The sequence below is a fragment of the Trachypithecus francoisi genome, unplaced genomic scaffold (genome assembly GCF_009764315.1).
Source record: "Trachypithecus francoisi isolate TF-2019V2 unplaced genomic scaffold, Tfra_2.0 Lachesis_group9, whole genome shotgun sequence".
NCBI classification, from domain to species: domain Eukaryota; kingdom Metazoa; phylum Chordata; class Mammalia; order Primates; family Cercopithecidae; genus Trachypithecus; species Trachypithecus francoisi.
The window spans coordinates 48,290,499-48,317,965 of record NW_022681474.1 but is presented as its reverse complement, the minus strand read 5'-3'; the positions used below and the strand labels follow the sequence as shown (position 1 = coordinate 48,317,965).

The window sequence follows — 27,467 nt, the reverse complement described above, 5'->3', positions numbered from 1 at the left end:
AAGCCCACTCTACTAGGAACTATGTTGAAAAATTTCAAAAAAGAATTTAAGGGAGACTATGGAGTACTATGACACCAGTAAAACTTAAAACTTTTGTGTAAGATAGACTGGCCAGCATTAGAAGTAGGTTGGCCATTAGAAGGAAGCCTGGACAGGTCCCTTGTTTCAAAGATATGGCACAAGGTAACATGTAAGCCAGGGAACCCAGACCAGTTCCTGTACATAGACACTTGGTTACAGCTGGTTTTAGACCTCCCGCCCCCAACACACAGCGGTTGAGAGAACAACAGCATAAGCGGCTGGCTGAGGCAAGTAAAAACCAGCAGAGAGAGAGAGAAAGGAAAGAGACAGAGAGAAAAAGAGGCAAAGAGAGAGAAAGAGACAGAGAGGAAGAGACAGACAAAGAGGGAGTCAAGGAGAGAGACAGCGAGAAAGAGAGAGGCAGAGAGAGAGAGAGGAAGAGACAGAGGCAAAAGGAAAGTCAAAGAGAGAGAGAGACAAAGTGAAAGAGAGAAAGAAAGAGAGAGATATACAAGTAGTTAAGAAAAAAAAAGCGTACCCTATTCCTTTAAAAGCCATCATACCAATTCTAATTTGGACAAAACAAAGTCTTATTAATAGCAAAAGATAATTAAAATCCCAAACCTGCAAGGTTTTCAACAAAAGTAAAGTTTGCTGAAAGTTAACAGTATGACATGTATTATAGTAACTTCTATTCTTGTGGCCTTAGACAGTCTGTCTAGTCCACAGACATAAAAAAAGGTTTGCTTTGGAAAAGAATGATTATTATCTTTGAAAAACAAAAGGTGGGGCAGGGGGCGAATTTATATAAAAAGAGTGTTATATGGTAAATTCTTGTCCTAAAATAAATTAACTGGTTGTTTAAAGAAAGAAATGTTTGTAATAAGTCAGAAAGTTAAGGCATGTTGAAAAATTGCCTGTAAAAGTTGTGAAAGAAAAAAAAAGGCTATAAAAAAAGTGTGTTAAAAAAAGAACTTATGCAAAAAATATTGTATAATTTAAAAGTAACTAGGCCTCCTGAATGTAAAACTACTGAAAAAAACAAACAGTTTATGTGCAAGGTGTATAAGAAAAGTAAAATATACCTTTGGTAAAAGGATTATAAGGAGGCATAAGAATGTACATTTTTACCTACATTAAAAAGTTTTTAAAAAAATTATTGTTTTGAAGGTTTCAGCAAGTTTTAAAATGTTAATTGCAAAGAAAATTCTGTGTGTAAACATATTAGCTAAAGTTAAAGAAGTATCATCCAGTTTTTCTGTGAACTGGACATTAAAGTAAAAGCATAACAGGTTTTTCTTAAAGCACCAACCTGCTCTTTAGCAAAAATTATAAAAGGTTAAAAAGAGTCTATAAAATCTTACCTTATGGTCAAACATTAAAAATTAGATAACTATGTCTACAAGGTTTTATTGAAATTAGGTTTAACATTAATAACACACTAATATAAAGATAAAATTTAGCTTATCTGGCATAAAAATCATATGAGAAGCATTGTTAAATGTAAAATGGTATTTGGTTTTCTTTGGTTTAAAAACTAATAAAACTAGGTGCTAAAGGAAATTTCTCAGTAAAAAGGCAGTAAGGATTATAAAGTCCACTGCCAAGACCCCCACATTTAAAACAAAAGGTCAATTTCTTAAAAATTATATACGTGGTTTATCTTCCACTTTCCTTTCTTGCAAAAACAAAAAAAACAAAAAACTAAGAGTCTTTTAGCACATGTACCGCCCCTAGGATTTCCAGTAAACCAGGACCAGCCTGAAGATCACGTTCTCATTAAAGGATGGAAAGAAGAAAAACTCGACCCAGCCTGGGAACAACCCTACCTTACGCTGCTAACCACCAAGACTGCAAAAAAGGATAGACTCACACCCGAGTCAAGAAAGTGCCACCCCCTCCAGAGTCGTGGGCCATAGTTCCAGGGGAAAATCCTACCAAACTAAAGCTAAGAAAAATTTAACTCTTTTCATCTATTCTATTACTCTTTCTTTCCTCATTCTATTGCTGGCCATCTAGTTATTAACATAACCAACTCAATTTTGCCTCAAACTATTGCCATTTAATGCTTGCCTTGTTATACCCTGTGGGGACTTGCCAAGTCAAAGACAGCTCTCTACTTCAGAAAAGTACTTCTGTCCCTCCTGACTGTCCTCAGACTGGGCATTAGTAAACTAGGACCATTTATTCCAGGAAGATTTTGATAAAGACCCCAGTACCAACTGGGAGTCTTGCCCCCGATGTACAGCTTTCATGCCACAGTTGGTCCAATGTTCTGTGGACCACTGAAGAGCAAAGATGGACTGCCCCAACTGGTTTTTGTAATTTCCTAAAATCATACATTCATTTTACTAGAGGATCATAGAAGTTAAAGACTTAAAACAAACTTTAGCAATTAAGACAGGATACCAAGATGCAAATGCCTGGTTAAAATGGATCAAAATATTCCATCTGCATGTTAAATAAAAGCAATTGTTATGCTTGTGCACATGGCAGGCCAGAGGCCCAGATTGTCCCCTTTCCACTAAGGTGGTCCTCCAGTCGACCAGGTGTGGGCTGCATGGTAGCTTTTTTCCAGAATTCTACAGCCTGGAGTAACAAGTCATGCCAAGCTCTCTCTGCTATATCCCAAAGTCCAGCACCCTGTGGGTCAGCCCCCGAGGGCCATCCAGCCTCTGTCTCCCAATGCTAAGTTCACTTCATGTCTCTCACGACAGGGAGGAAACTTAGCATTCCTTGGAAACCTGAAAGAATGCAGTAAGCTTAAGAATTTTCAAGGGTTTATCAATCAGTCAGCCCTTGTTCATCTCCGAGCAGATGTGTGGTGGTATTGTGGTGGACCTTTACTGGACACTCTGCCGAATAACTGGAGTGGCACTTGTACTTTAGTCCAATTGGCTATCCCTTTCACCCTGGCATTTCATCAACCAGAAGGAAAAAAAATAAGACATCAAAAAGCAAGAGAAGCCTCTTATGGGTCTTTTGACTCTCATGTCTATTTAGACGCAATTGGAGTCCCACAAGGAATACCAGATCAATTTAAAGCTGGAAATCAAATAGCTGCAGGAATTTAAGTCAATATTTTGGTGGGTGACAGTTAATAAAAATGTAGATTAGATAAACTACATCTATTACAACCAATAGCAACGAGGTTTTCTTGAATTAAAAGAAAACTCACATCGGTCCCAGCCCTGAGGCTACCTGACCTGACAAAACTCTTTACACTCTATGTGTCAGAAAGAGAAAAAAATGGCAGTTGGAGTTTTAACCCAGACTGTGGGGCCCTGGCAAAGGCCAGTGGCCTATCTCTCAAAATAAGTAGACAGGGTTTCCAAAGGCTGGTCCCCAGGTCTAAGGACCATAGCAGTAATGGCCCTGTTAGCACAAGAAGCAGATAAACTAACCCTTAGGTAAAACCTGAATATAAAGGCCTCACATGCTGTGGTAACTTTAATAAATACCAAAGGACATCATTGGTTAACAAATGCTAGATTAACCAAGTACCAAACTTGCTATGCGAAAATCCCCACATAACTATTGAAGTTTGCAACACCCTAAACCCTGCCACCTTGCTCCCAGTATTAGAAAGCCCAGTTGAACATAACTGTGTAGAGGCGTTGGACTCAGTTTATTCTAGTGGGCCCAACCTCCAAGACTATCCTTAAACATCAGTAGACTGTGAGCAATACATGGATGAGAGCAGCTTCCCCAAGCCCTGCAAAGTGACTCCGAAGAAGACGACAAGCCCTACACTTCAGTCACACCCAGAAGCTGACTGGTCCACACATGGCCGAAGCATGAGGAAACTCATTGTGGGACTCATTTTCCTTAAAATTTGGACTTGTACAGTAAGGACTTAAACTGACCTTCCTCAGACTGAGGGCTGTTCCCAGTGTATACATCAAGTCACTGAGGTAGGACAAAAGGTTGCTATAGTCCTATTATTTAATGGTTATTATAAGTGTACTGGAATTCTAAAAAGAACTTGCTTGCATATTGTCATTCTATACAAGGTATGTAGCCCAGGAAATGACCAACCTGATGTGTGTTATGACCCATCTGAGCCTCCCATGACCAAGTTTTTAAAATAAGATTAAGAACTGAAGACTGGTAGGGGCTCATAAACGATATGAGTAAAGTGTTAGCCAAAACAGAAAAAAAAAGGGTGCCCAAACAAGTCACCTTAAAATTTGATGCCTGTGCTGTCATTAATAGTAATAAGTTAGGAATAAGCTGTAGTTCTCTTAATTAGAAAAGAGGCTATATGGCAGAAAATAAGTACATCTGTCATAAATTAGGACTGTGTGGAAATAAATGTAAATACTGGTCTTGTGTCATTTAGGCCACTTGAATTAAAAAAAAAAGAAAAAACATGAAAAGGATCCAGTCCACCTTCAGAAAGGAAAAAATGGCCCTTCCTGTATTAAGGGACAATGTAACCCCTTAGAGCTAGTAATAACCAATCCCCTTGATCCTTGCTGGAAAAAAAGGGGAACATATAACCCTAAAAATTGATGGGGCTAGACTGGATCTTCAAATAAATATTGTGGTTTGAGAAAAAGTTTATAAACGCTGTCCTGAGCCAGTATTTCAAACCTTCTATGATAAACTAAAAGTGCCAGTACCAGAAATTCCAGGAAAAACAAGAAATTTGTTTTTGCAATTAGCCGAGCATGTAGCCGAGTCTCTCAATGTCACTTCATGTTATGTATGTGGAGGAACTGTAAGAAGAGATCAATGGCCATAGGAAGCCCGAGAATTAGTACCTACAGATCCAGTTTCTGATGAATTCCCAGCTCAAAAGAATCACCCTAATAATTTCTAGGTCCTAAAAGCCTCAATTATTGGACAACATCGCATAGCTAGAGAAGGGAAAGAATTCACTCACCCCGTAGGAGGACTTAGTTGTCTGAGACAGAAACTATATAATGGTACCACAAAAACAGTCACTTGGTGGAGTTCAAATCACACAGAGAGAAATCCATTTAGTAAATTCCCAAAGTTGCAAACTGTGTGGACCCACCCAGAGTTCCACCGGGACTGGACAGCCCCACTGGATTATATTGGATATGTGGACATTGAGCTTACACCAGATTACCTGACCAGTGGGCAGGTAGTTGTGTCATTGGCATTATTAAACCATCTTTCTTCCTACTGCCCATAAAAACAGGTGAATTCCTGGGCTTTCTTGTCTATGCTTCCTGCGAAAAGAGAAGCACAGCTATAAGAAATTGAAAAAATGATAAATGGCCCCCTGAGAGAATCATACAATATTATAGACCTGCTACTTAGGCACAAGATGACTCTTGGGGATACTGGGCCCCCATTTACATGATCAACTGAATCATACAGTTACAAGCTGTCTTAAAAATAATCACGAATAAAACCGGCAGAACCTTGACTATTCTGGCCCGGCAAGAAACTCATATGAGAAATGCTATCTATCAAAATAGATTAGCTCTCGACTACTTGCTAGCAGCTGAAGGAGGGGTCTGTAGGAAATTTAACCTTACTAATTGGTGCCCACACATAGATAATCAAGGGCAAGTAGTTGAAGACATGGTTAGAGATATGACAAAACTGGCACATGTGCCCATGCAAGTGTGGCATAGATTTGATCCTATGGCCATGTTTAGAAAATGGTTCCCAGCACTAGAAGGATTTAAAACTCTTATAATAAGAGTTATAATAGTAACAGGAACCTACTTACTGCTCCCTTGTTTGCTACCTGTACTTCTTTGAATGATAAAAAGCTTGATCGCTACCTTAGTTCACCAAAATGCTTCAGCACAAGTGTACTATATGAATCACTATGGATCTGTCTTGCAAGAAGACATGGGTAGCGAAAATGAAAGTGAGAACTCCCACTAATAAAATGAGTGAGAGTCTCAAAAGGGGGGAATAAGGGAAGAGACCACCCCTCATATTGTCTTATGCTGAATTTCTGCCTCCAAAGAAAGAAGAAGTAAAAACAAAAAGGCAGAAATGAAATCCACAGGCAGACAGCCCAGTGCCGCACCCCTGACCTAATCGGTTCTGTTATCTGTAGATTACAGACATTGTATGGAAATGCACTGTGAAAATCCCTATCTTGTTTTCTTCCCATCTAATTAAAGATGCATGCAGCCCCCAGTCACATAACCCTTGCTTGCTCAATCAATCATGACCCTCTCACATACACACCCTTAGAGTTGTGAGCCCTTAAAAGGGACAGGAATTACTCACTCGGGGAGCTTGGCTCTTGAGACAAGAGTCTTGCTGATGCTCCTGGCCAAAAAAACCCCTTCCTTCTTTAACTCAGTGTCTGAGGAGTTTTGTCTGCCGCTCGTCCTGCTACAGTTTCACGTCTCCCTGTACCCTGGGTTGATCTGTCCACCACAGCATTGGTGGTAGGGCTACCCTGCCTCACTATGGCAGCAGCTAGCAGGCCTGCAGGCTCCTCCACAGGGAATGTGCTGAAATGTCATGATGTCCACTATGCCACAAAGATGACACTAGAAGGCAATGTCTTTCATTCTCCCATGGCCACTCTAGGTTGGTGTTGAAGCATGTGTGAAACCAGACCCTGGGCCCTTGATGGGCATACCCCCTTCATATTTGGCCTTGCTCTCTCTCTCTCTGGAGTTTCTGTCTTTTGCCCCCAACCCTTCACACCCAGTCCAAGTTTCAGCCTAAAGTGGGGGACTCAGGACCCTTGTATTTGGTGTCTTTCTACCTCCCCCACACTTGCTAAAAAAGCACAGTCTCCACAGCCACATGATCAATGCTCTAACCAGTGCTGCCCTATGTTTTAGCTGTGTGACCTGCACAAGTTGCTTGACTTCTCTGTGTCTTTGTTATTTTGAATGTAAAATAGTAGATGCAGCTGGAGAGGAACAGATTCACTGGATGAGAGCGTAATGTTAAACATGCCACGCAATATGAACATAATTTTTTATTATTTTAGGTGGCCAATTTTCAGAAGTGGGGTACATAGCTTTCCCTTCCTTTCTCAATTTTTCTTACCCCCCATGTTTATTATAATTGAGTATTACAATAGTTAAGGATAAAAGGCTTTTACTTTTTTGAGACAGGGTCTCCTCTTACTATGTTGCTCATGCTGCAGTACTGTGCCTATCCACGGGTGCAATAACAGTGCCCTGCAGCCTCAAACTTGTAAACCAAAAGTAAATTCTAAGCCCCACCCCCAACCAATGGAGTGGACTCCTCTTCTGGGCCAAGGGCATTCTAAAGTAAACCTGAAACACTAGTTCAGGCATGATGGGAATGGGTGGGAAGACAGGCCTCATTACCCCCTCCTCCCTTTGGAATTCAGGCACAGTCGACCAGCATTAACATTAAAATAGAGACCTGAAGACTGACAAAAGACTCTTTGTAGCAATATGACAGCTAGCAGGCCCTGAAAAAATATGTATTTTACCCCCAAAATGTATTTCTTTGACATATTCTGAAATGGCCCTGCAAATCTGTCTCAAGGGGAAAATCAACATTCCATAGAGTTGATTTTCATCCTTTTCCAGGTCTTTTTCCTGATCCAGGAGAGAATTAACTAAGAGTCTAGTACCCAGTCTGATAAGAAGCATTTATAATCTAGTCTCTCTGAAGCCTGCTACCTGGAGGCTTCATCTGCATAAGAAGAACCTTGGTCTCGCCAGCCATCTCGCCCGGCTAGCTTTTTGTATTTTTCAGTAGAGACGGGGTTTCACCGTGTTAGCCAGGATGGTCTCAAACTCCTGACCTCGTGATCCGCCCATCTCGGCCTCCCAAAGTGCTGGGATTACAGGCTTGAGCCACCGCGCCCGGCCTCACAACCTCTTATCTTAACCCACACAATCCCTTCAGCTGATTCTAGATCTTTAGATAAACTTTCAACCAAATTGCTATTCAGAAAATCTTTGAATCCACCTAAGACCTGGAAGCCCCCAGCCCTTCGAGTTGTCCCACCTTTCTGTACTGAACCAAAATACATTTTACCTGCATTCATTGAAGTCTTATGTCTCCCTAAAATGTACAAAACCAAGCTATAGCCCAATCACCTTCAGCACATGTTCTCACGATCTCCTGAGTTCTGTCATGGGTCATGGTCATGCATATTTGGCTTAGAATAAATCTCTTCAAATATTTTACAGAGTTGAACTCTTTTCATCAACAAACTCTTGGGCTCAAGTGATCCTCCCACCTTAGCTTCCCAGGAAGCTGGAACTATAAGAACATGCCATCGTACCTGACTACGGATAAAAGACTTTAGAACACTCAACTAACAAGGCCATTCTGACCCTGAAATTCTAGTGAAGTTGAACTTAACACTGATCCAAAATGTAATACTATTCCCCAGGATTTTTTTTTTTTTTAACTTCTGGATCTTTTTGGTCAACCTTGTAACCATTGGCTTAGATTTCCAGTTTCTGCAGAATTCTCATTACTTAATTTATAATATGATAATGAAGTATATTTTAAAAATTATTTTATTTTTTGATAAATTATAATAATATATTATTATGGCAGACACAGTGATGTTATATGTACACAGTGTGGAATCATGGAATCAAACTAATTACCATATCCATCACCTTAAATACACATCATTTATAACATCTCCTCATTCCCCGCCACCCACCAGCCCCTGGTAACCACCATTCTACTCTCCGCTTCTATGAATTTTACATCCCACATGGAAATGAAAATGTGCATTGTCTTTCTGTACCTGGCTTATTTCTCTTAACGTAAGGTCCTCCAGGTTCATCCTTGTTGCTAGTAACAGAATTTCATTATTTCTAAAGGCATTTTTTGAGTGGCATTCCATTGTGTATATATAGCACATTTTCCTTATCTATTCATCTGTTAATGGACAGTTAGCTTGATTCCATATCTTGGCTATCATGAATAGTGCTGTGATATAGTAGTACAGATATTTCTTCGAGATACTGATTTCATTCCCCTAGAATATATATAGCCAGTGGTGGGATTGCTGATCTTCCTTCCTTTTTCAACAGCAATCTGTCTCCAAAAAATACCCCACCTCCAAAAAGTACCCCACCTCCCACTTGTGCTCAAGGATAGCTGATACTGCTTTAATGTGGAACGACTATTTTTCTTGCCACAATTTGAGGCAAAGGAAGCACACACACTGAAATTTAGGTCCAAATGACTGATCCTAGGCCCATATCCAAGTGCAGATTTTGACAGAGAAAGGTGAGAGGACAAATGGAGCAAGTGCAGGAGGAACTCGGGCAGGAGGGAGGGAGGTTGTGTAGAAAGGAGAATTAGCAGCGCCAAAGCTTTCCTCTTTGGCCAGTGCTTAGAGCTGGAAAACTGCAGGTAGGGCTGGAATGGATCCTGTTTGTCGGCGTCTGTTCTGCACTTTGCAATTTGACAGTAGGCTTCCCAGCAAACATGTGTCACCTTGCCTCAGCATTTTCACCCTCACACCTAGCACCCCCAGGAAAGGGCAGGGATATGGGAGGTGCAGCCAGGGCCATGTACTCTGGGGGTAAACTTCAACCTCACAGAAGGAGCCAGGCTAGGAGGACCCTGAAGGCCCTGGGTTCAGTTCCGCAGGGCGGAGAGACTCTCTGCTTTCCTGGGCCTTTCCACTAGTTCCAAGGTCTGGAAAGCTCCTCGTAAAGTGTTTCCATAATTTTCATTTTCTCTCCATTTGTACTTTGCCTTTAAAAAAATTACTTAAGGGCAGCTATAATATATTTAAAAAGATACCAAAAGCCCCATTTTCTTATCAAATGACCATTTTTTTTCTGCCACTCAGAATTAACAACAGTGAAAGTCATGTCAAAATTTCTCCAACTTCTTTTTAAATAAATGTTCTACTTAAATGAGGAAGGCAATCATGCTTGCATCTTCCGAGAAACAGTGTGGTTAAGGGTGGCGTCATTTGATTGTCACACAGCAGAGTCCTGGAGGACATTTTATAGCTTTTCAAGAATATCCACATTTTTGTCAGGGTCTTGCAGGCAGAGGTTGGGTTCTCTGCAAAGGAGTTGAGGAACTCCCCATGATGCTACACATGTGAGCTGGGCCAGACATTCCCCTTTTCACAAAGTACCAACCTTTCTGAGCTGGCGTGTGTGGACTCAGATGTCCCAATATGCACTCCTCGTATTTGCCTCCTTCCTCTGAACTCCTGTGGCAATTAGTCTGAATAAACCTTTTGTAGTTTCCGGAAAATGATTTTATAATTACCCTGAGTCACTGAAGTGTGTTGCTATTTCTTATCATTTAACTACTCTTGTACTACTTTAGAGTGTCTAATAAATGTTGATTTCATCTCTTAAAACAGTGGCTTCTAATCATTAACATTCCCCACCCACAGTCAAGGCTTCTGCCATCAGCACTGCCTTCTCTCACTAGAATTAGAACCCCCCTGGCAACTGCCCACTCCCACTGCTCATTGAATGCTGTCTTCTAGAATGATGAGTTTCCAGCCATTCATCCTTGTGTTTCCCCACAGCTGGTGCTAAGAGTTCATTCCCTCAAGGTGTACCAAATGGAATGAACCTATTAAATCCCTCTCTACTCACTAACAGATCATACCAAACCAGTAACGTGCCCTCTCTTAACGTCCATTTATATTCCTGTTTGGGAGTCATTCTGTGTTGCTGACCTCAGTTCGTTCAACCTGCATACTCAAAAGTACATAACTGGGCCTTCTCTCTTCCTCCTCCCACCCCACCATGTGAGGACACAGCAAGAAGGCTGCCATCTACAAGCTAGAAAGTGATCCTTGACTGAGTGTGGTGGCTCACGCCTGTAATCCCAGCACTTCGGTCTCAGAAAAAAAAAATAGTGATCCTTCACCAAATACAGAACATGCTGGCACCTTGGAATTGGATTTCAAGCCTCCAGAACTGTAAGAAAATAAATTTTTGTTGTTTAAGCTTATAATTAAAAAAAAAAAAAAAAAGAAACCTTAAAAAAGTACATAACTGGGTGGGGTCAGCTTGTTTGTACTTCAGAAGATCCCCCCTGAATCATAAGTAATAATTAGTTACTGAGGTCATTTATCAAAAGACAATGCTTTAGATACCTGTTTTTACATGACAGCGAAGTATTAGAAAATCATGGGAAAAAGAAAACCACCGAAAAATTTTTTCCATTTTAAAATGCCACTGATTTTAAGACATTCTAGTTTTGGGGAAAAAAAAAAAAAATCCTGAAATATGCACTTCAGAAGTGAAATGCAAAAAAATGCTGTATCTTAGAAATGAGATAATACAACTACTAAGCAAATAAAATAAACCTGTAACATTCCTCCAATGAGATGGCCATGGGCCTGTTTTCTCTGTTGACTGTGTAAACACTCTGGACACATAGGTGAGAAAATCCACGTCAGCCATATGGAGGGTTAACTTGGAGGAATCATGGCCCACTGACACCACACCTGTGGGTCATCATGCCGCTTTTACAAAATTGCCCAGTGGAAAGCATAAATTGAAGGTTTAAAAACTACTAAACCTGTGTATACGGTTGTGAGGAAAAATGTCCATTCAGTCCTGCCAGAACACATTAATTTTATCTGAGTGTAGCCACAGGGATCCCCGCACTTCTATCTGTATCCAGTGAGGTTGCAACAACCTCACCATCCATCAAGCTCTCTATGGAAGGTGGAAGGCTGAGAGAACTCCCCTGAGGAAGACTGACATTGCACTGGGTGATTCTGATGCAAGCTGCAAACGAGGCGGAACAGGATGCTGAGGCTGAGGGGAAGAGCTTGTGCAAGACCTCCCCTCATGCTAACTGGGTAGCAGCCCATGAGATGCGGGCGAGAATGGTCCTTATGATTCTCCTCCCCAACCAGTCTTCTATTTAGGTTCATTTTTGCTTCTGGCAAAAATACTCTCTTCATGGTTCTCAAATGTTAATGAATGTTCACCATCCATCTTCCTGAACTGCTTCAAAAAGAATCTTACTTTAAAGGCGCAAAGTCCTCAAGGTCGTAGCTTTCTAATCTATTCCTGAAAAATCGTTTCCATTTTGTGCTAGTTAAAAATGGAATGCATTTAAGGAAGGATTTCATCTTACTGATTAAATTGACCTTAAAAAATGGTTTGATTTGTAGCTCGGAGTGGACTGAGCAATACAACAAAGGACTATTTTGTACCCTAAGAAATAGATGTGAGGAAGGCACGATGATTTCCATTATCCTTCACTGAGGTCAATTTTTTTCACAAAAAACTAAAATGTTCATGTTCTATTTCCTTTAATTTACTCAGAATACTGATTCCCAAGATTTAAAAGTGACTTACAATTTAATAGAACCTCAACCTATTTAATTTACATAGTGCTTCTGTGATTCTCAAACAAAATTTTACTTTTTCAACTTTTACCTTGGATTCATGGAATACCTGTGTAGGTTGTTACCTGCGTATATTGCGTGATGCTGAGGTTTGGAGTACCGATGAGCCCATCACTCAGATACCGAGCACAGCGTCCAATAATTTTTCAACCCTTGCCCCACTCCCTCCTCTAGGAATCCCGTGTCTATTGCCGCCATCTTTATGTCCATGAGTACCCGATGCTTAGCTCCCATTTGTGAGAACATGAGGCATTTGGCTTTTTGTTCCTGGGTAAATTTGTTGTAATAGGATAATGGCCTCCAGCTAACTCTGTAAAGACAAGCTTGCTTTCTTTTATATGGCTGTGTCAAATACGATTTTAGATCTATCATCTATCTTCCCGGCATAATTGGTTAGGGAGTTTGTCTGATTCTTCTTCCCAGCCATATGATCTTGTGCAAAGATCAAACTTTGGGCAAAGAGTTCAATTCAAACATCAGCTATCACTAGTGTAGCTGGGCCATCCTACCCACTGGAATTATACAAGAATTGTGTATTACTCAGTTTCAGTACCTTTAACCTGGACACATCCTACCCAGATACAATTTCAGGGGAAACATGCCTACCCGTCTTTTTTTTTTTTTTTTTTTTTTGCCCAGCAGGAGTGCAGTGGCACAATCGCAGCTCACCACAGCTTCGAACTGCTAGGCTTAAGCAATCCTCCTCGGTAGCTGGGACTTCAGGTATGCGCCACTGCATCCCGCTAATTTTAAAATTTCTTGTAGAGATGGGTTTGTTGTGCAGATTGGTCTTGAACTCCTGGGATCAAGCAATCCTCCTGCCTCAGCCTCCCAAAGCATTGGGATTACAGGCATGAGCCACCACGCCTGGAGGTTTTAATGTGTCAGGCAAAGCACACACCCACAGCAAGTGGGAAATCCAGCTTCAAGACAATTTCCATTTCTTACCATCTTTTTCCACTTTGTCCATCTCTCCCTGCAACCCTCCTCCATCAATCATCCATTTTATAAAATGCCCATACTACCTACTCTTACTCTCAAGAATTTCCTCCTGGGCCATCTTAGAAACTTATTATTCAGTCTGCATTTCATTTTGCTTACCTTTCTGTGACACTCATCCAATGGCCTATGGCCGTGTTTACACGGATTTGATATGCTTTAGAAAGCAATTACTTTTATTCATCATTGCCTCCCCTGGGCCCAGCTAGCATGGCACCTGTTACATAAAAAATTCATGTTTTCTGACTGTTCAGTAGATACCATTTTAAGCAACAACTCAAAGGGCCTTTTTCTTGGGATTATTTTTAAATGTTTCATTTATCCTTTAGTATTTCAGATGATGTCAGAATATGAAAAATGGACATTTTCCTTTTTTACCTAAAGCCTATCACTTTGCAGGTCATTACTCTTTGCTGTGAATGAGAAAAAAAAAAAAAAAAAAAAAAACTCTGTGGTATGTTAACAAGAGCCAAGAAACTAGTGATTGTTTTTCTATTGCCATTTTACAACTAGTATATTTTACAAATGACCACATTTTATATATCAGCTTACCTTTTATATGTTATTTATTTTTTTGGAGACGGAGTCTCGCTCTGTTGCCATGCTGGAGTGCAGTGGCACCATCTTGGCTCACAGCAACTTCCGCCTCCTCGGTTCAAGCGGTTCTCTGCCTCAGCCTCCTGATACCTGGACTACAGGTGTGTGCCACCATGCCCAGCTAATTTTTGTATTTTTAGTAGAGACAGGGTTTCACCATGTTGGCCAGGATGGTCTCCATCTCTTGATCTCGTGATCCACCTGCCTCGGCCTCCCAAAGTGCTGGGATTACAGGCGTGAGCCACTGCACCCGGCCACCTTTTATATGTTATTTTACATAGTCTTCATTGTCTTAGCAAAGTCAGAAGAAGTCCAATAACATAATGTCATTAACAACAACAACAAAACAACCCAGGATGGGGGCATGGCTCAAGCCAGTAAAGTCAGCACTTAGGAAGGCCAAGGTGAGTGGATTGTTTGAGCCCAATTCCAGACCAAACTGAACCCCTCTACTAAAAAAAAAAAGCAAAACAGTAAAAAACCCTTGGTTTTCTAGATAAACTGCCTGATACCATCACTGAAATTATATCATTTTGTGTGTGATATTAATTTAAAAAAGACAAAAACTTTGGGTTCTAAAAGGTGACTTAAAGGAAACAAAGCACTTTAAGATCATACTGATATGGGTATCAGGATGGGGTGGAGAAAAATAGAAAATTGGCATTTACATTTTTACTAATAAAAATGTGAGCATCAATAGCTAAGACTTATGTAATGCTTTCTAAGTGCCTGCACGTTTAACCATAACCCTGTAAGACAGGTTCCAATATATTCCTTTTACAGGAGAGGAAACTGGGCACATAGAGGTTAAGTAATTTGCCCAAGGTCACATAAGAAATGGTATTCAAATAGAGGTAGTCTAGCTACAAGTATCATGTACTTATCACACTGCACTATACTACACTGGCAAGAAACTAAGTTGCTTTCTTGAACAAATCCCTATTCAAATGGCATGCATATGATTCACTAGGAAAAATCAGACCCATCACCACCTGGCTGAAACCTTTGTTTCAGAAATAAGCATCATATGTACTTGGAGATGATTACTTCTGGATTGCTGTAATAAATATTTGTCAAAAATAGCAATCATCTCAGTCATCATACAGACTTCTTTTCCTTCATTAAAGACTTCCAAAAATAACTCTTCTGTATCAAAAAACTTACAAATGTCTCAAGAAAGTAATGGTGTAGCAGTGTAAGAGAAGTAAAATTCTGCTAGGGGAAACTAATGAAGACTTTCCCTCATTAAGCTTTTGGGTTGATATATTTCATTAAGACAGAATTAGTTCTGTGTGCTTTGCTTTTTAGTGCTTAATCTGAGAGGGAATGCAAGAAACCAAAAGTCTTAGGAGAAAAATTGCTTTCATAATTTCAAGTGTAAGCCACAAACAGGCTTTTCTATAAAGGCTTCAAAGCTTGAAGAGATGATAAAAGCAAGCTGTATTCAATTAGACAGTTCGATAAATATGCAAAAATAAAAAACACTTAGCAATCATGAGTATACTATTTGTATTCTGGAAAAAGCAACATATTTCATGCTTTGAATATTTTCTCTTGAGAATAGTTTTAAAGTTATTTCCTTTTGTAACATTCAAAAGTAAAACACACATATATAATTCCATCAAGAATTCTCTGTATGATTAACATTCTGTACTTTCCTAACAAGTCAAACACGACCACATCTATATTGGAAAGACAGCACTGAGAAGCAACAGCAGGAGAATGCATCATCTGTGTCTGTTTCAGGATTAACAGTTTTGTTAAGTTCAGCAGATGAATGTAACAATGATCATTTCTTTCCAAATACCCAGGTGTTTCTTACTGGCTCCTCACTAATCAATCACATACCTGATAAGACCTAAGTATTTAAAAAAAAAGACTGCAGGTGACTCCTTCTCTCTGGTCCCTTTACCAAAGCTCCAAATCACTTATGACATTAATTACAATATTCTGCACTCCAAAAACTATGCAAACACAGGTTTGCTAAATTTTACCTACTTAGCAAACCCACTAAATTTTAAAGTAGAAAAAACACATTCTCATGATACAAACTTTAGTTTTCACATTCACTACAACGTTTTAAAAGCACTCAAACATGAGAATTGAAAATGTGTGTGCTTATTTGGGAGTGGATTACTGCATTTATTCTCCAGAAAAAAAAGCAGACCTGAGGCATCACATTACTGGAACATTTAAACATGATGACATGTTCTTATCTTCTAAACTTCAGCGAAAGCTGCTTGTACAAACTATTTAACGCATATCTGCCCCATTAAACAAGCAAGATGTTTGATGTAGCAGAGAAGCCAGATGCTGAGTCACTTCATTTCTTTCTGTTGCTTCCAGTTGCTAGCATAGTTGCAACTCGTATAAATATATTTAATGTATCCATGTAGATATTCAGCATCCTAGAAAAGAAAATTATGTCCATTACATATGATGCAATTCTAATAGCGATGATGAATTCTTAATATAGAAAAGAAGAAAAAGCAATACTATTTGTCTTAATGATATAAAATGGAAATTAAAAATAAGATGTTTAACTGCCAACTAATGAAATCCTAGACTAGAAAATAGTTAAGGCCTTCCTTTTGGCAGACTCATCTTTTAAATGTTAAAGAGCAGTTTAAAAAAAATCATTATTTTGTTCTCTGACACTCTGCATATATCAACTTGCAAAGAAAACTAGGTGGCAGACAATGAAATAATCAAAACAAGACCAAAGAAACACTTTTATTAAAACCTGTTAGACACAAGTCTGGCATTTTTTAATATAAAAGACCCACTTCACCCCTCTAAAAAAAACTTCCACAGATCTGTAAGCTTTACAGCAACTTTTTTCCCCTTAAGCCATTACATTAAGTTTTATGTTTAGATAAAGAAAATCAAATTACTTTAAAAAAAAAGTGACAGACACAATGAAACTGACTCAAGAAAATTGTTTAAATAAAATAACCTACTTTGGTAGACTCCAAGAAAAAAGAAAAAAAAAACATAACAATGCCAACTAAAGTTGCCTATCTCTGAAACTAGAATCTTTATACTGAAGAGTTTCTAATTTCTAGAAGTATAAAATAGGCTTTTCTATTAAAAATTGCAAGTCAATTATACACCTTTTCCAATAAATAATACTTGACTAATACATTTCTTCAGTTTTAAAGTCTGCAAAATACACTAACAAAATTAAGTGACCAATAAGAGCACGTTATTTATTGTACCCTGAGGCTGGCTCACAAAAATAGACAAAATATTCTGATAATGGAATGCACTAAGTTGCGATATAATCAGAGGTTTTTTGGATAGTTTACTAAACAGAGAACAGACCAAACTGCAACAAAAGTAAAATAGGAAATCTGACAAAGCCATTGTTGTGGTTTAAGCTGTGACCCTACTCCGCCCCCCAAAACAAAGTATGATGAAATCCTAAGCTCCGGTACACAGGAAGAGCACGATGTGAAGATGGAGGCAGAGACTGGAATGATCCATCTACAAGCCAAGGAATGTCAAGGACTGCCAGCAGTAACAAGAAGCTGAGAGGCAGGGAACAGATTTTCCCTCAGGGCCCTCAGAAGTACAACCCTGCTAACACCTTGAGTTTAGATTTCTGGCCTCCAGAACTACAAGAGAATCAAGTTTTGTTTTAAGCCACCCAGTCTGCGATACTTTGTTAACAGTATCCCTAGAAAACTAATACGGCCATAAAACAAAACAGGTCAAATACACACAAGCATCCTTATGTGACAGAGTAACAGTGTTAAGTAAAAAGCATTACTTACGAGTTAATGGGATCATATTTTTGAACTCCATACGCTGGTAACACTTCTGCACGCTTGATTACTTTCTGGGTATCATACAAGAGGAACATGCTGAAAAGAACTAATCCTCCATACATTGCCACCGAGTAAAGAGTGGCACCAGCCACAGTAGTAGGTGGAAGAAACATAGATCCTGAAATCAAAATGCAAAAACAATCAAGATTTTTTTTTTAAAAAGGATTTCGAATAACTGAGTTTATGATTTATATTACTTAAAAAAAAAACTTCTTGGTATACTGTGCAGTTAAGATGACATCTGGGTATACGTACTGTCTACTCTTATTTATATTAGTTCAAAATCCATGATACTCATTCCTCCAATGAGCCACTTGCCCATTTCACAGGAAGGTTCTTGCATTGCACCAGAACAATATTCATGTTCTCCAGACCACCTTTCCCATTTTAGATGTGTTTGGTAAAGCCAGTAATAATGGTTGACCATGTTGCCATGATTTTTATATGATGCCAATAGTAAAATCCAGTCAAATTAGCATCAATCTTTAAAAAAAGTTTTAAAATAAATGACTCGGTCAATTAGGATATTGGAGTATTTTAGGTTACAGGAAACTATGCACCAAGAATTAAGTGTTAACACACAGCAGCTTACCCAGTGAGGACACAAAGACGAAACCCAGGCCCACTCCCAGGGGCGCACCCATGTCCAGAAACTTTTCACTGGGTGCACACATGGCCACAGTGGAGAGGCCTCCCACAATGCCAGCTGTGTACCATGCAGCTCTGATGAGAAGAGGACCCCCTAATACTGTCAGAGGAGCCACCACTGCACCCATCACACCTGGAGAAAGAGCAAGTGCTCATTAAGTATTTACTAAATAACAAGCAAAAGGAAAATAACACTTCTAACATGCCACTTTATATTATACCTTACTGTTTAAGCACTATGATTCAAAAAGTTCTGCCTTTTAGATGATACTACCCCCACCAAATTCTACAACCCAAACTGGTGACTACTCAAATTCTGTATCACAACATTAACACTATTCCTAATCAATCACACTCACAAGCAAACACTAATCTACTTATTTAGTAACCATCAAATTCCATGCAGCTATTTGAATCTGATCTTACCACTAGTTTCTACAACATTCATATAATTGAGATAAACAAGCTTCAAACAAGTAACTCAAAGTCAAACCTACTACTATCAAAAGCGAAAAGCATACAATGACAAACTTAAAGTGTGGGGACTTCTAAGATAGACACTGCTGTTGCTTTACGTAATAAGGATTGCTAATAGCTTATAAATAATTTTAGTTGTCAGATATTTATGAGTAATTTCATAAAAATCACAGTAAAAATTTTACCAATAATTTAACCAAGGTAAAGGAACTCAACTGAAAAAAATCTTAGATAATGCATTCTTTCAGTGCTAAGCAGAATAAGTTACCTTTTACTTAAATGCAGTTTACCTCACAGACTAGGCACAAAGCTATCTTTATACTGAATTTTCAATACTAGTTTAAAGAGTAACATTTCTAGATCAAGCTATATGGTTAACAAGGTAGGCCGGGCGCGGTGGCTCAAGCCTGTAATCCCAGCACTTTGGGAGGCCGAGATGGGCGGATCACGAGGTCAGGAGATCGAGACCATCCTGGCTAACACGGTGAAACCCCGTCTCTACTAAAAAATACAAAAAAAAATTAGCCGGGCGTGGTGGCGGGCGCCTGTAGTCCCAGCTACTCGGGAGGCTGAGGCAGGAGAACGGCGTGAACCCGGGAGGCGGAGCTTGCAGTGAGCTGAGATCCGCCACTGCACTCCAGCCTGGGCGGCAGAGCCAGACTCCGTCTCAAAAAAAAAAAAAAAAAAAAAAAACAAGGTATACTATCTCATGATGATGAATAATTTAAAAATACTTTTTGCTCTAGGCAAAACAGTGGGTGAAATTTCTACACAGAACACTTCTATTAGGACTCCTCTCAGTTTTTTGTATTTTGCAGCAACATTTTTAGGACAACTTTCTCTATCCTCAGCTTTTAATTTTTCTAAATACATCAGACAAAAACAACTCTCAAATGATGCATACTAGATATAAAGTCCTCCTGGTATTAAACAAAATACACAAAAGTAAATCTCCGCATATACTAGAATGTCAGAAGACACAAGTTTCGTATTGAAGATGTCCATGGTCTTAGTAGCAAAATCGACCTTTCGAAGCAAAGGTCTGGCAAAAAGGCAGCCAGTAATGACTGAAGAAAATTGACATGAGGAATTTAAACCTGAGGTTTAAATTCCATGTAGGTCATTTACAATTGGGAAGAGCCACCCAAAAAAGGTAGTAGTCAAGGTTGTCTCATAACAATTTAAAACAGAACATACCAGAATGTAGCAACCAGGCAAGATGCTTTGGGCCTGGGCTCTGGTCATATGGTATTGATCGTACCAGCATTCCAGCTCCAATCATGGCTGCAAAGGTCATACCAACTGTCTGAAAGACAAGTACTATTAAGAAAAACTGATGCTTATATGAAAACAAAGCAGAAACCCACAGGTTTTAAGTCCAATTAGTTATTTCTAATACACTAGTTGTAAAAATATTAAAGATAATAAATCAAAGCTTAAGGTCAGGTGTGGTGGCTCATGCCTGCAATCCCAGCACTTTGGGAGGCTGGGGTGGGTGGATCACCTGAGGTCAGGAGTTTGAGACCAGCCTGACTAACATGGTGAAATCTCGTCTTACCAAAAATACAAAAATTAGCCAGGTGCGATGGTGCATGCCTGTAGTCCCAGCTACCTGGAAGGCTGAGGCAGGAAAATCACTTGAACCAGGGAGGTGGAGGTTACAATGAGCCAAGATCGTGCCACTGCACTCTAGCCTGGGCAACAGAGCGAGACTCCATCTCAAAAAAAAAAAAAAAAAAAATCAAAGCTTTTATTTTTCTGCCACATTAAAAGCTCTGGGTTGGCCGGGCGCGGTGGCTCACGCCTGTAATCCCAGCACTTTGGGAGGCGGAGATGGGCGGATCACGAGGTCGGGAGATCGAGACCATCCTGGCTAACATGGTGAAACCCCGCTCTACTGAAAATACAAAAAAATTAGCCAGGTGCCTGTAGTCCCAGCTACTCAGGAGGCTGAAGCAGGAGAATGGCATGAACCCGGGAGGCGGAGCTTGCAGTGAGTGGAGATCGCACCAAAAAAAAAAAAAAAAAAGCTCTGGGTTTATTTCAGTTTTGGCTAAGTTAGCATGAGTGCCCCCTACTGCCATATATGAGGTTTTGCAGATGGCTTCAAAGGCATGGACTGGCATCACATCTTTTAACAATTTTATTCTTGTTGGGCAGAGGTGAAACAAAAACCCGTTAGGGATCCCAAGATAATTAACTCTTAATTAAAAAATATATTTTTGTATAGCACAATAGGATTTTCTTTAAAATCAGTCAAGCTTACAAATTATTATTATTATTATTATTATTTTCTTTTTTTTTGAGACGGAGCCTTGCTCTGTCGCCCAGGCTGGAGTGCAGTGGTGGAAGCTCGGCTCACTGCAAGCTCTGCCTCCCGGGTTCCTGCCATTCTCCTGCCTCAGCCTCCCGAGTAGCTGGGACTACAGGCGCCCGCCACCATGCCCGGCTAGTTTTTTGTATTTTTAGTAGAGACGGGGTTTCACCGTGTTAGCCAGGATGGTCTTGATCTCCTGACCTCGTGATCCACCCGCCTCGGCCTCCCAAAGTGCTGGGATTACAGGCGTGAGCCACCACGCCCGGCCTACAAATTAATTTTTTAAAAAAGAAAGAATACATATAGCACATAGCTTTGAACTCCGTATCTGCTAAATTTTCAACAGAAAGTAGATATCACAGGCCGGGCGCGGTGGCTCAAGCCTGTAATCCCAGCACTTTGGGAGGCCGAGACGGGCGAATCACAAGGTCAGGAGATCCAGACCATCTTGGCTAACACAGTGAAACCCCGTCTCTATTAAAAAATACAAAAAACGAGCCGGGCGAGGTGGTGGGCGCCTATAGTCCCCAGCTACTCGGGAGGCTGAGGCAGGAGAATGGTGTGAACCCAGGAGGCAGAGCTTGCAGTCAGCTGAGATCCGGCCACTGCACTCCAGCCTGGGCGACAGAGCAAGACTCCGTCTCAAAAAAAAAAAAAAGAAAGTAGATATCACAGCACATGGAAAAGAAAAATGAGAATTAAGATTCTATACTTCTACCCTTCCAGGTTTATGGTTAATTTGGTCCTCATTCCTTTTCTTTGCCTATCTTAGATTTCCAATGTTATAATATTTAAATATTCCTTGTGTATGACAAGAAATGTACTAACATGTAATGGAAAAAAGAGTGCTAATCTTCAAGAAATTTAAATCAGAGATTGCAAACCTGTAGCCCTTGGAATCAGGCCACAGATGTTTTGTTTGGCAAACTATGTAAAAAAAAAAAAAAAAAAAAAAAAAGAACATGGTGAATGGTTTTAGTTGAGAAGGCTACTCTAGATGTCAGTAACCTCTAGATGTCAACAATCTCCTGTGTGACACACCAGGCCTCCTCACTCACCTGTATTATCTGTCTCACCCATGAACATCAAATATTCAACCTCTAATATAAAGTACAGGTAAACAAAACAGTTGGTTTTGCCAAGAATGGGAAAATCTTAACACAAAAAAGCATACTGAGCTGGGTACGGTGGTATGTGCCTGTAGTGTCAGTTACTTGTGAAGCTGAGGTGAGAGGATCACTTGAGTCCAGGAATTCAAGCCAAGCCTAGGCAAACATAGAGACCTAGTCTCTATTTTTTTCTTTTTTTTTTGGAGACGGAGTCTCGCTCTGTCGCCCAGGCTGGAGTGCAGTGGCCGGATCTCAGCTCACTGCAAGCTCCGCCTCCCGGGTTCACGCCATTCTCCTGCCTCAGCCTCCCGAGTAGCTGGGACTACAGGCGCCCGCCACCTCGCCCGGCTAGTTTTTTGTATTTTAGTAGAGACGGGGTTTCACCATGTTAGCCAGGATGGTCTTGATCTCCTGACCTCGTGATCCGCCCGTCTGGGCCTCCCAAAGTGCTGGGATTACAGGCTTGAGCCACCGCGCCCGGCCAAGTCTCTATTTTTAAAAAACATTAAAGAGAAAAGAAAAGCATATCAAGCTCCACTCCACCATTTTCTAATGAGAAATAATTACTACAAACTATTTCACACATCCTTGTGGGCAGCACTTTTGGGATATATACTGCAATTAAATTTGTTTAAGATCTTTTATGATCCAGTCTCACTCCAAACTCTTCATTCCAACCACACTGAACTGGCAGGGCTGCCAACATGCCCCAAAGTTTCAGCCTCCTTAATTCAGTCCATCATGCCTAAGAATACTTCCTTCCATATCTGGTCGACTTACTGAAGTATTGTCTCATCATCTCAAAAGCTTTTTCTAGTAGGTACCCTGGCTACCCAGGAGCAAGATCACATACCTCTCCTCAGAAGCACTTGGGACAAACTTTGACATTATCTGCATGTCTATGTGTGTATTTGTATATATATGTCTGTCACACCCAAAAGGTTACATCTGCATCTCTGTAACACTTGTCTTTGGCTTTCCCAAGTATTTTCTGTATTACTAACAGTGGAAGAGGGTAATCTTTTGCCCAGAAGGGACTGGGATATGGCCCAAACACAAAACTTCTTTGAAGCCTCATTTTACAGTCTAAAATTTTAGGTAAATATTGCCATGTTTATTACAAAAGTATTGTTTTTAAATAATTTGCTTTTGATTAAAACTGACATCCCCAGTGAGAACATTATGTGCCTTTGTGAACCTCTGGTCTGGGAGATTCATGACATCTATGTGAAAAGCATCATCCTAAAAATACATAAATGTCCAAATAGCTATGCTACTGTTAATGGCTATCCTTTAGTAAAGTATAATACAGTGAAAATATTATGGATTTTGGTCCCTATGTGGGGAATCAGTGTTACATGAACTCTTCTAACTCTCCTTCCCCTCCATTCTCACACTCTGCTCTAGTTCAGGTTCTTATCATCCCTCATTTCAGATCTTACAAAGGCATAACTGGTACAGCTGCTCCATGTCTCTTCCACATTGGTTCTAAAAACTCAAATATAAATCAGGCTTCTGTTGTTCCAGTATCTCCAGTGGCCTCTGATTGCTTAGGTTCTCTCCTCAGCTTGACAATCATATCCTTTCTAACCATATCTTCTTCAACATCCAGACCTCAAACACTTGAATTTCCCTCTAATGGGATTGCAAGTCACCTCTAAAATTTGGTTTTCCTACCTCCTCTTCACTTAAACTGGTAAAATTGGACTGCCCTTGTCTACTTAAAAAAATTTTTTTTTTAATTTTTAAAACTTTGTATTTATTTAAAAATTACCAACAGTGCCTCACTACGTTGCCCAGGTTGGTCTCAAATTCCTAGGCTCAAGCAATCTTCCCGCCTCAGCCTCCCAGAATGCTGGGATTACAGGCTTGAGCCACTACACTTGGCCCTCCTGTCTACTCTAACATAAATGAACCATGTGAGCCTTCAACAACCCTGATGAAAGAAACGTCTCCTTCATGGACCTTGCCTAACTGTTCAAGACAGAAACTCTCGACTGACTTTGCACTTTCTTACTGCGTATCTGTGCCACTTATTCCAGTTCATCTCTTCTACCAAATAGCAGAATAGGGCACACATATTCAAATTCTCGCATCTAGCAAAATAACAAGGGCTCTAGAGAAACTCATTAAATATAAAAATCTTCTATAAGGTCAAGAATCTTAGGAATAGTAGCAGCAGCACTGTTCTACCCTTAACTGCATAAAATGGCTAGGTTTTTGTAACGGGCATTTCCGTCAGACTTCTAAGATGATTTTGCATTTGCTTTATTTTTTTAGTAAACTGCTACAAATTAGAGGCTGTTTGATATCTGCTGCTAGACAAGAACATTGTCCTTGTAAGTTTGATTTCTAACTCCTCCGGTATTATTCGAATACGTGTTTAATAAAGAGTAATAGCTGACCTACCCAGAATTAACTTCCTACTTTATCTCAGCTGCACTAATTACAGGTTGAGTATCCCTCATCAGAAATGTTTGGGACCAGAAGTGTTTCAGACTTCAGATTTCAGACTATTTATCATTATACTTCATTGTTGTTAGGGTTCAGGATCCCTAATCCAAAAACCCAAAATGTGAAGTGCTACAATTTTCTTTGAGCATCATGTTGGCACTACAAATGTTTTGGATTTTGGAGCATTTCTGGATTTTAAATTAGGGATGCTCAACCTGTAATTCATACATTATTTGAACAAAAACTTGTTCAATACAGTATTCTTTCCATGTAATACCCCCTTCCCTCGAATATATTTTATCTCATCTTTTGATCTTCAGATGAAAAAGGAAAACAAAAACATCTGACTTACCACCAAAGAGCCTCTCATCATGAAGTTCATGAGAACAGGCGTTCTGCTTATTGCTATGGCAGACAAAGCTGTTAGACCAATACTCCCTGCTAAGTACATATAGGTGGAATGAATTCTATCCTTCACATACTGAGGCCAAATTCTGTAAGAAACGTGACATGATTAATTTAAAAAATTACAGATTTGATTTCTGGTTGAGTCATATACTAGGTGGGCGACCTCACGATAAATCATTTTCTACTTTAAATGTTATTCACTTCATTTATCATGGAAATAATTATGATAATTATGCATACCTGGGAATTACTGTAAGGATTAAATGAGATAAAACGTACAAGCACATATAAAAAACAATATATTTTTGGCTGGGTGCAGTGGCTCACACCTGTAATCCCAGCACTTTGGGAGGCCGAGGTGGGTGGATCACTGGATGTCAGGAGATCGAGACCAGCCTGGCCAACATGGTGAAACCCCATTTCTAAAGATACAAAAAATAGCTGGGCGTGGTGGCGGGCACCTGTAGTCCCAGCTACTCAGGAGCCTGAGGCAGGAGAATTGCCTGAACCTGGGAGGCAGAGGTTGCAGTGAGCTGAGATCACACCACTGCATTCCAGCCTGGGTGACAGAGCCAGACTCCCTCTCAAAGAAAAAAAAAAAAAAAAAAAAAACCAAACAACAACAACGTATTTTCTCCTTACTTAAATACATATAACCTTGCTAAAAGATTTTTATTTAGATTTAAATAAATAAATGTCAAAGAAGCAAGAAGAGATTCTTTATTTATGTGTATACACAAAGACTGGACACAAAACATTCCAAAATGACTAAAGATAGGAATGAAAAGAAAACTGGAATTTTTGTTTTAAGGTTGGAGTTGTTTAGGAACAATTTACTTAAAACAATTTACTTACACAGCCTTTTCAATAGCTCCAATCTCATTAGACAGTCCCAACCCATAGTAGCACAATGCTCCAAGACCAACAGCAGCCCCTCCAGCAACAAACCATCTTCCCATCTGATCAACTGCAGAACACAGAAGGAAACGCAGGTTAGTACTGGCACATCTGGACAAAGCCTTTAAAATATTTATGAAGGGAATCAAATAATGTATCATATTTAATAACAGTCATAATCAGTGCATATGGGGCACAGAAACTGCCTCAATGTTAGGTAACCAGTAGAAAAAAAACACTCCTGAAACAAAGGTATAAAAATCAGTACCAAAAAGAAAGAATCAGACTTGGTGAATCTTCAACCTCACTCCAACAGTATTTGAGGGGGCAGTATGTCTGTAGATGTGGAGCTACTTCTGTGACACACACTATTTTACTAATAAGAGGCTGAAGTATATTCACATGACATTCATGGAAAGTAAAAAATGAGAAGGAAATGTTAACAGTCATACCACACTGCCTGGTATTAACACAAATGATGCTTTACATGGAAATCAAGAAAAAACAGAAAGAAAATATAATCAGTGTTTATGCAGCAGAATCAAGTGAGAGGAGGCTCCTGTTTTAGGGTACTGACAGACAACTAACTTATCAACTCTAACTCAATAGAGGTATTCATAAAGTGCATCTTATTCTTTTAGTCTAATTCGTTTACTAAGAATATTACCAGGCTGTCACTACATAATTTGCATGATTTGGTCTCTATGGTCAAATCAGAAAGAAATGACCTGAAGGATACTGATTAGGGCTCTCTCCCATTGTAAAGACATTTTGTAAGATGATTAAGGAGCAGTGGGGTATTCTTTGAATAGCTTTAGGATGATTAACAATCTAGTTTCTGAATTTGCAAAGCTGATATCCAAACTGAACCAAACTGGCAATACCTTAAAGTACTGCCTCCTGAGGCCCTATGTGAGCAATCAGTTAAAGGACTCTTCTTGGACAGCTAGGCTTTTACTAACATCTATGTGTTGGCGATTTATTCTTAATCTGAAACACACACAAATATTATATGCTTGAATGAGGATTCTACACACTTAAAATGAACTTTCTCAACAGACTATATCTTTTGGACTATGGCATATTAATAATCCTTTTCTTTAAAAAAAGGGAAAGTAAGGCCGGGCGTGGTGGCTCAAGCCTGTAATCCCAGCACTTTGGGAGGCCAAGACGGGTGGATCACGAGGTCAGGAGATCGAGACCATCCTGGCTAACATGGTGAAACCCCGTCTCTACTTAAAAAAAAAAAAAACCAAAAAACTAGCCGGGCGAGGTGGCGGGCGCCTGTAGTCCCAGCTACTCGGGAGGCTGAGGCAGGAGAATAGCGTGAACCCGGGAGGCGGAGCTTGCAGTGAGCTGAGATCCGGCCACTGCACTCCAGCCTGGGCGACAGAGCGAGA

At 39.9% G+C, this 27,467-nt stretch overlaps 1 protein-coding gene across 1 annotated transcript in view; it reads right to left on the bottom strand.

The window, feature by feature from the left end:
- Positions 1-15,418: 15,418 nt before the first annotated feature.
- GHITM (growth hormone inducible transmembrane protein) overlaps positions 15,419-27,467 on the bottom strand; it is a 16,908-nt gene continuing 4,859 nt past the window's right edge. The window contains exons 4-9 of the mRNA XM_033209681.1: positions 26,026-26,137; positions 25,115-25,256; positions 20,080-20,188; positions 18,350-18,538; positions 17,704-17,875; positions 15,419-16,335 (exon numbers count right to left, since the gene is read on the bottom strand). Coding sequence (XP_033065572.1) covers positions 16,251-16,335; positions 17,704-17,875; positions 18,350-18,538; positions 20,080-20,188; positions 25,115-25,256; positions 26,026-26,137 — 809 coding nt within the window. The 3' untranslated portion in view covers positions 15,419-16,250. The remainder of the gene's footprint in view (positions 16,336-17,703; positions 17,876-18,349; positions 18,539-20,079; positions 20,189-25,114; positions 25,257-26,025; positions 26,138-27,467) is intronic.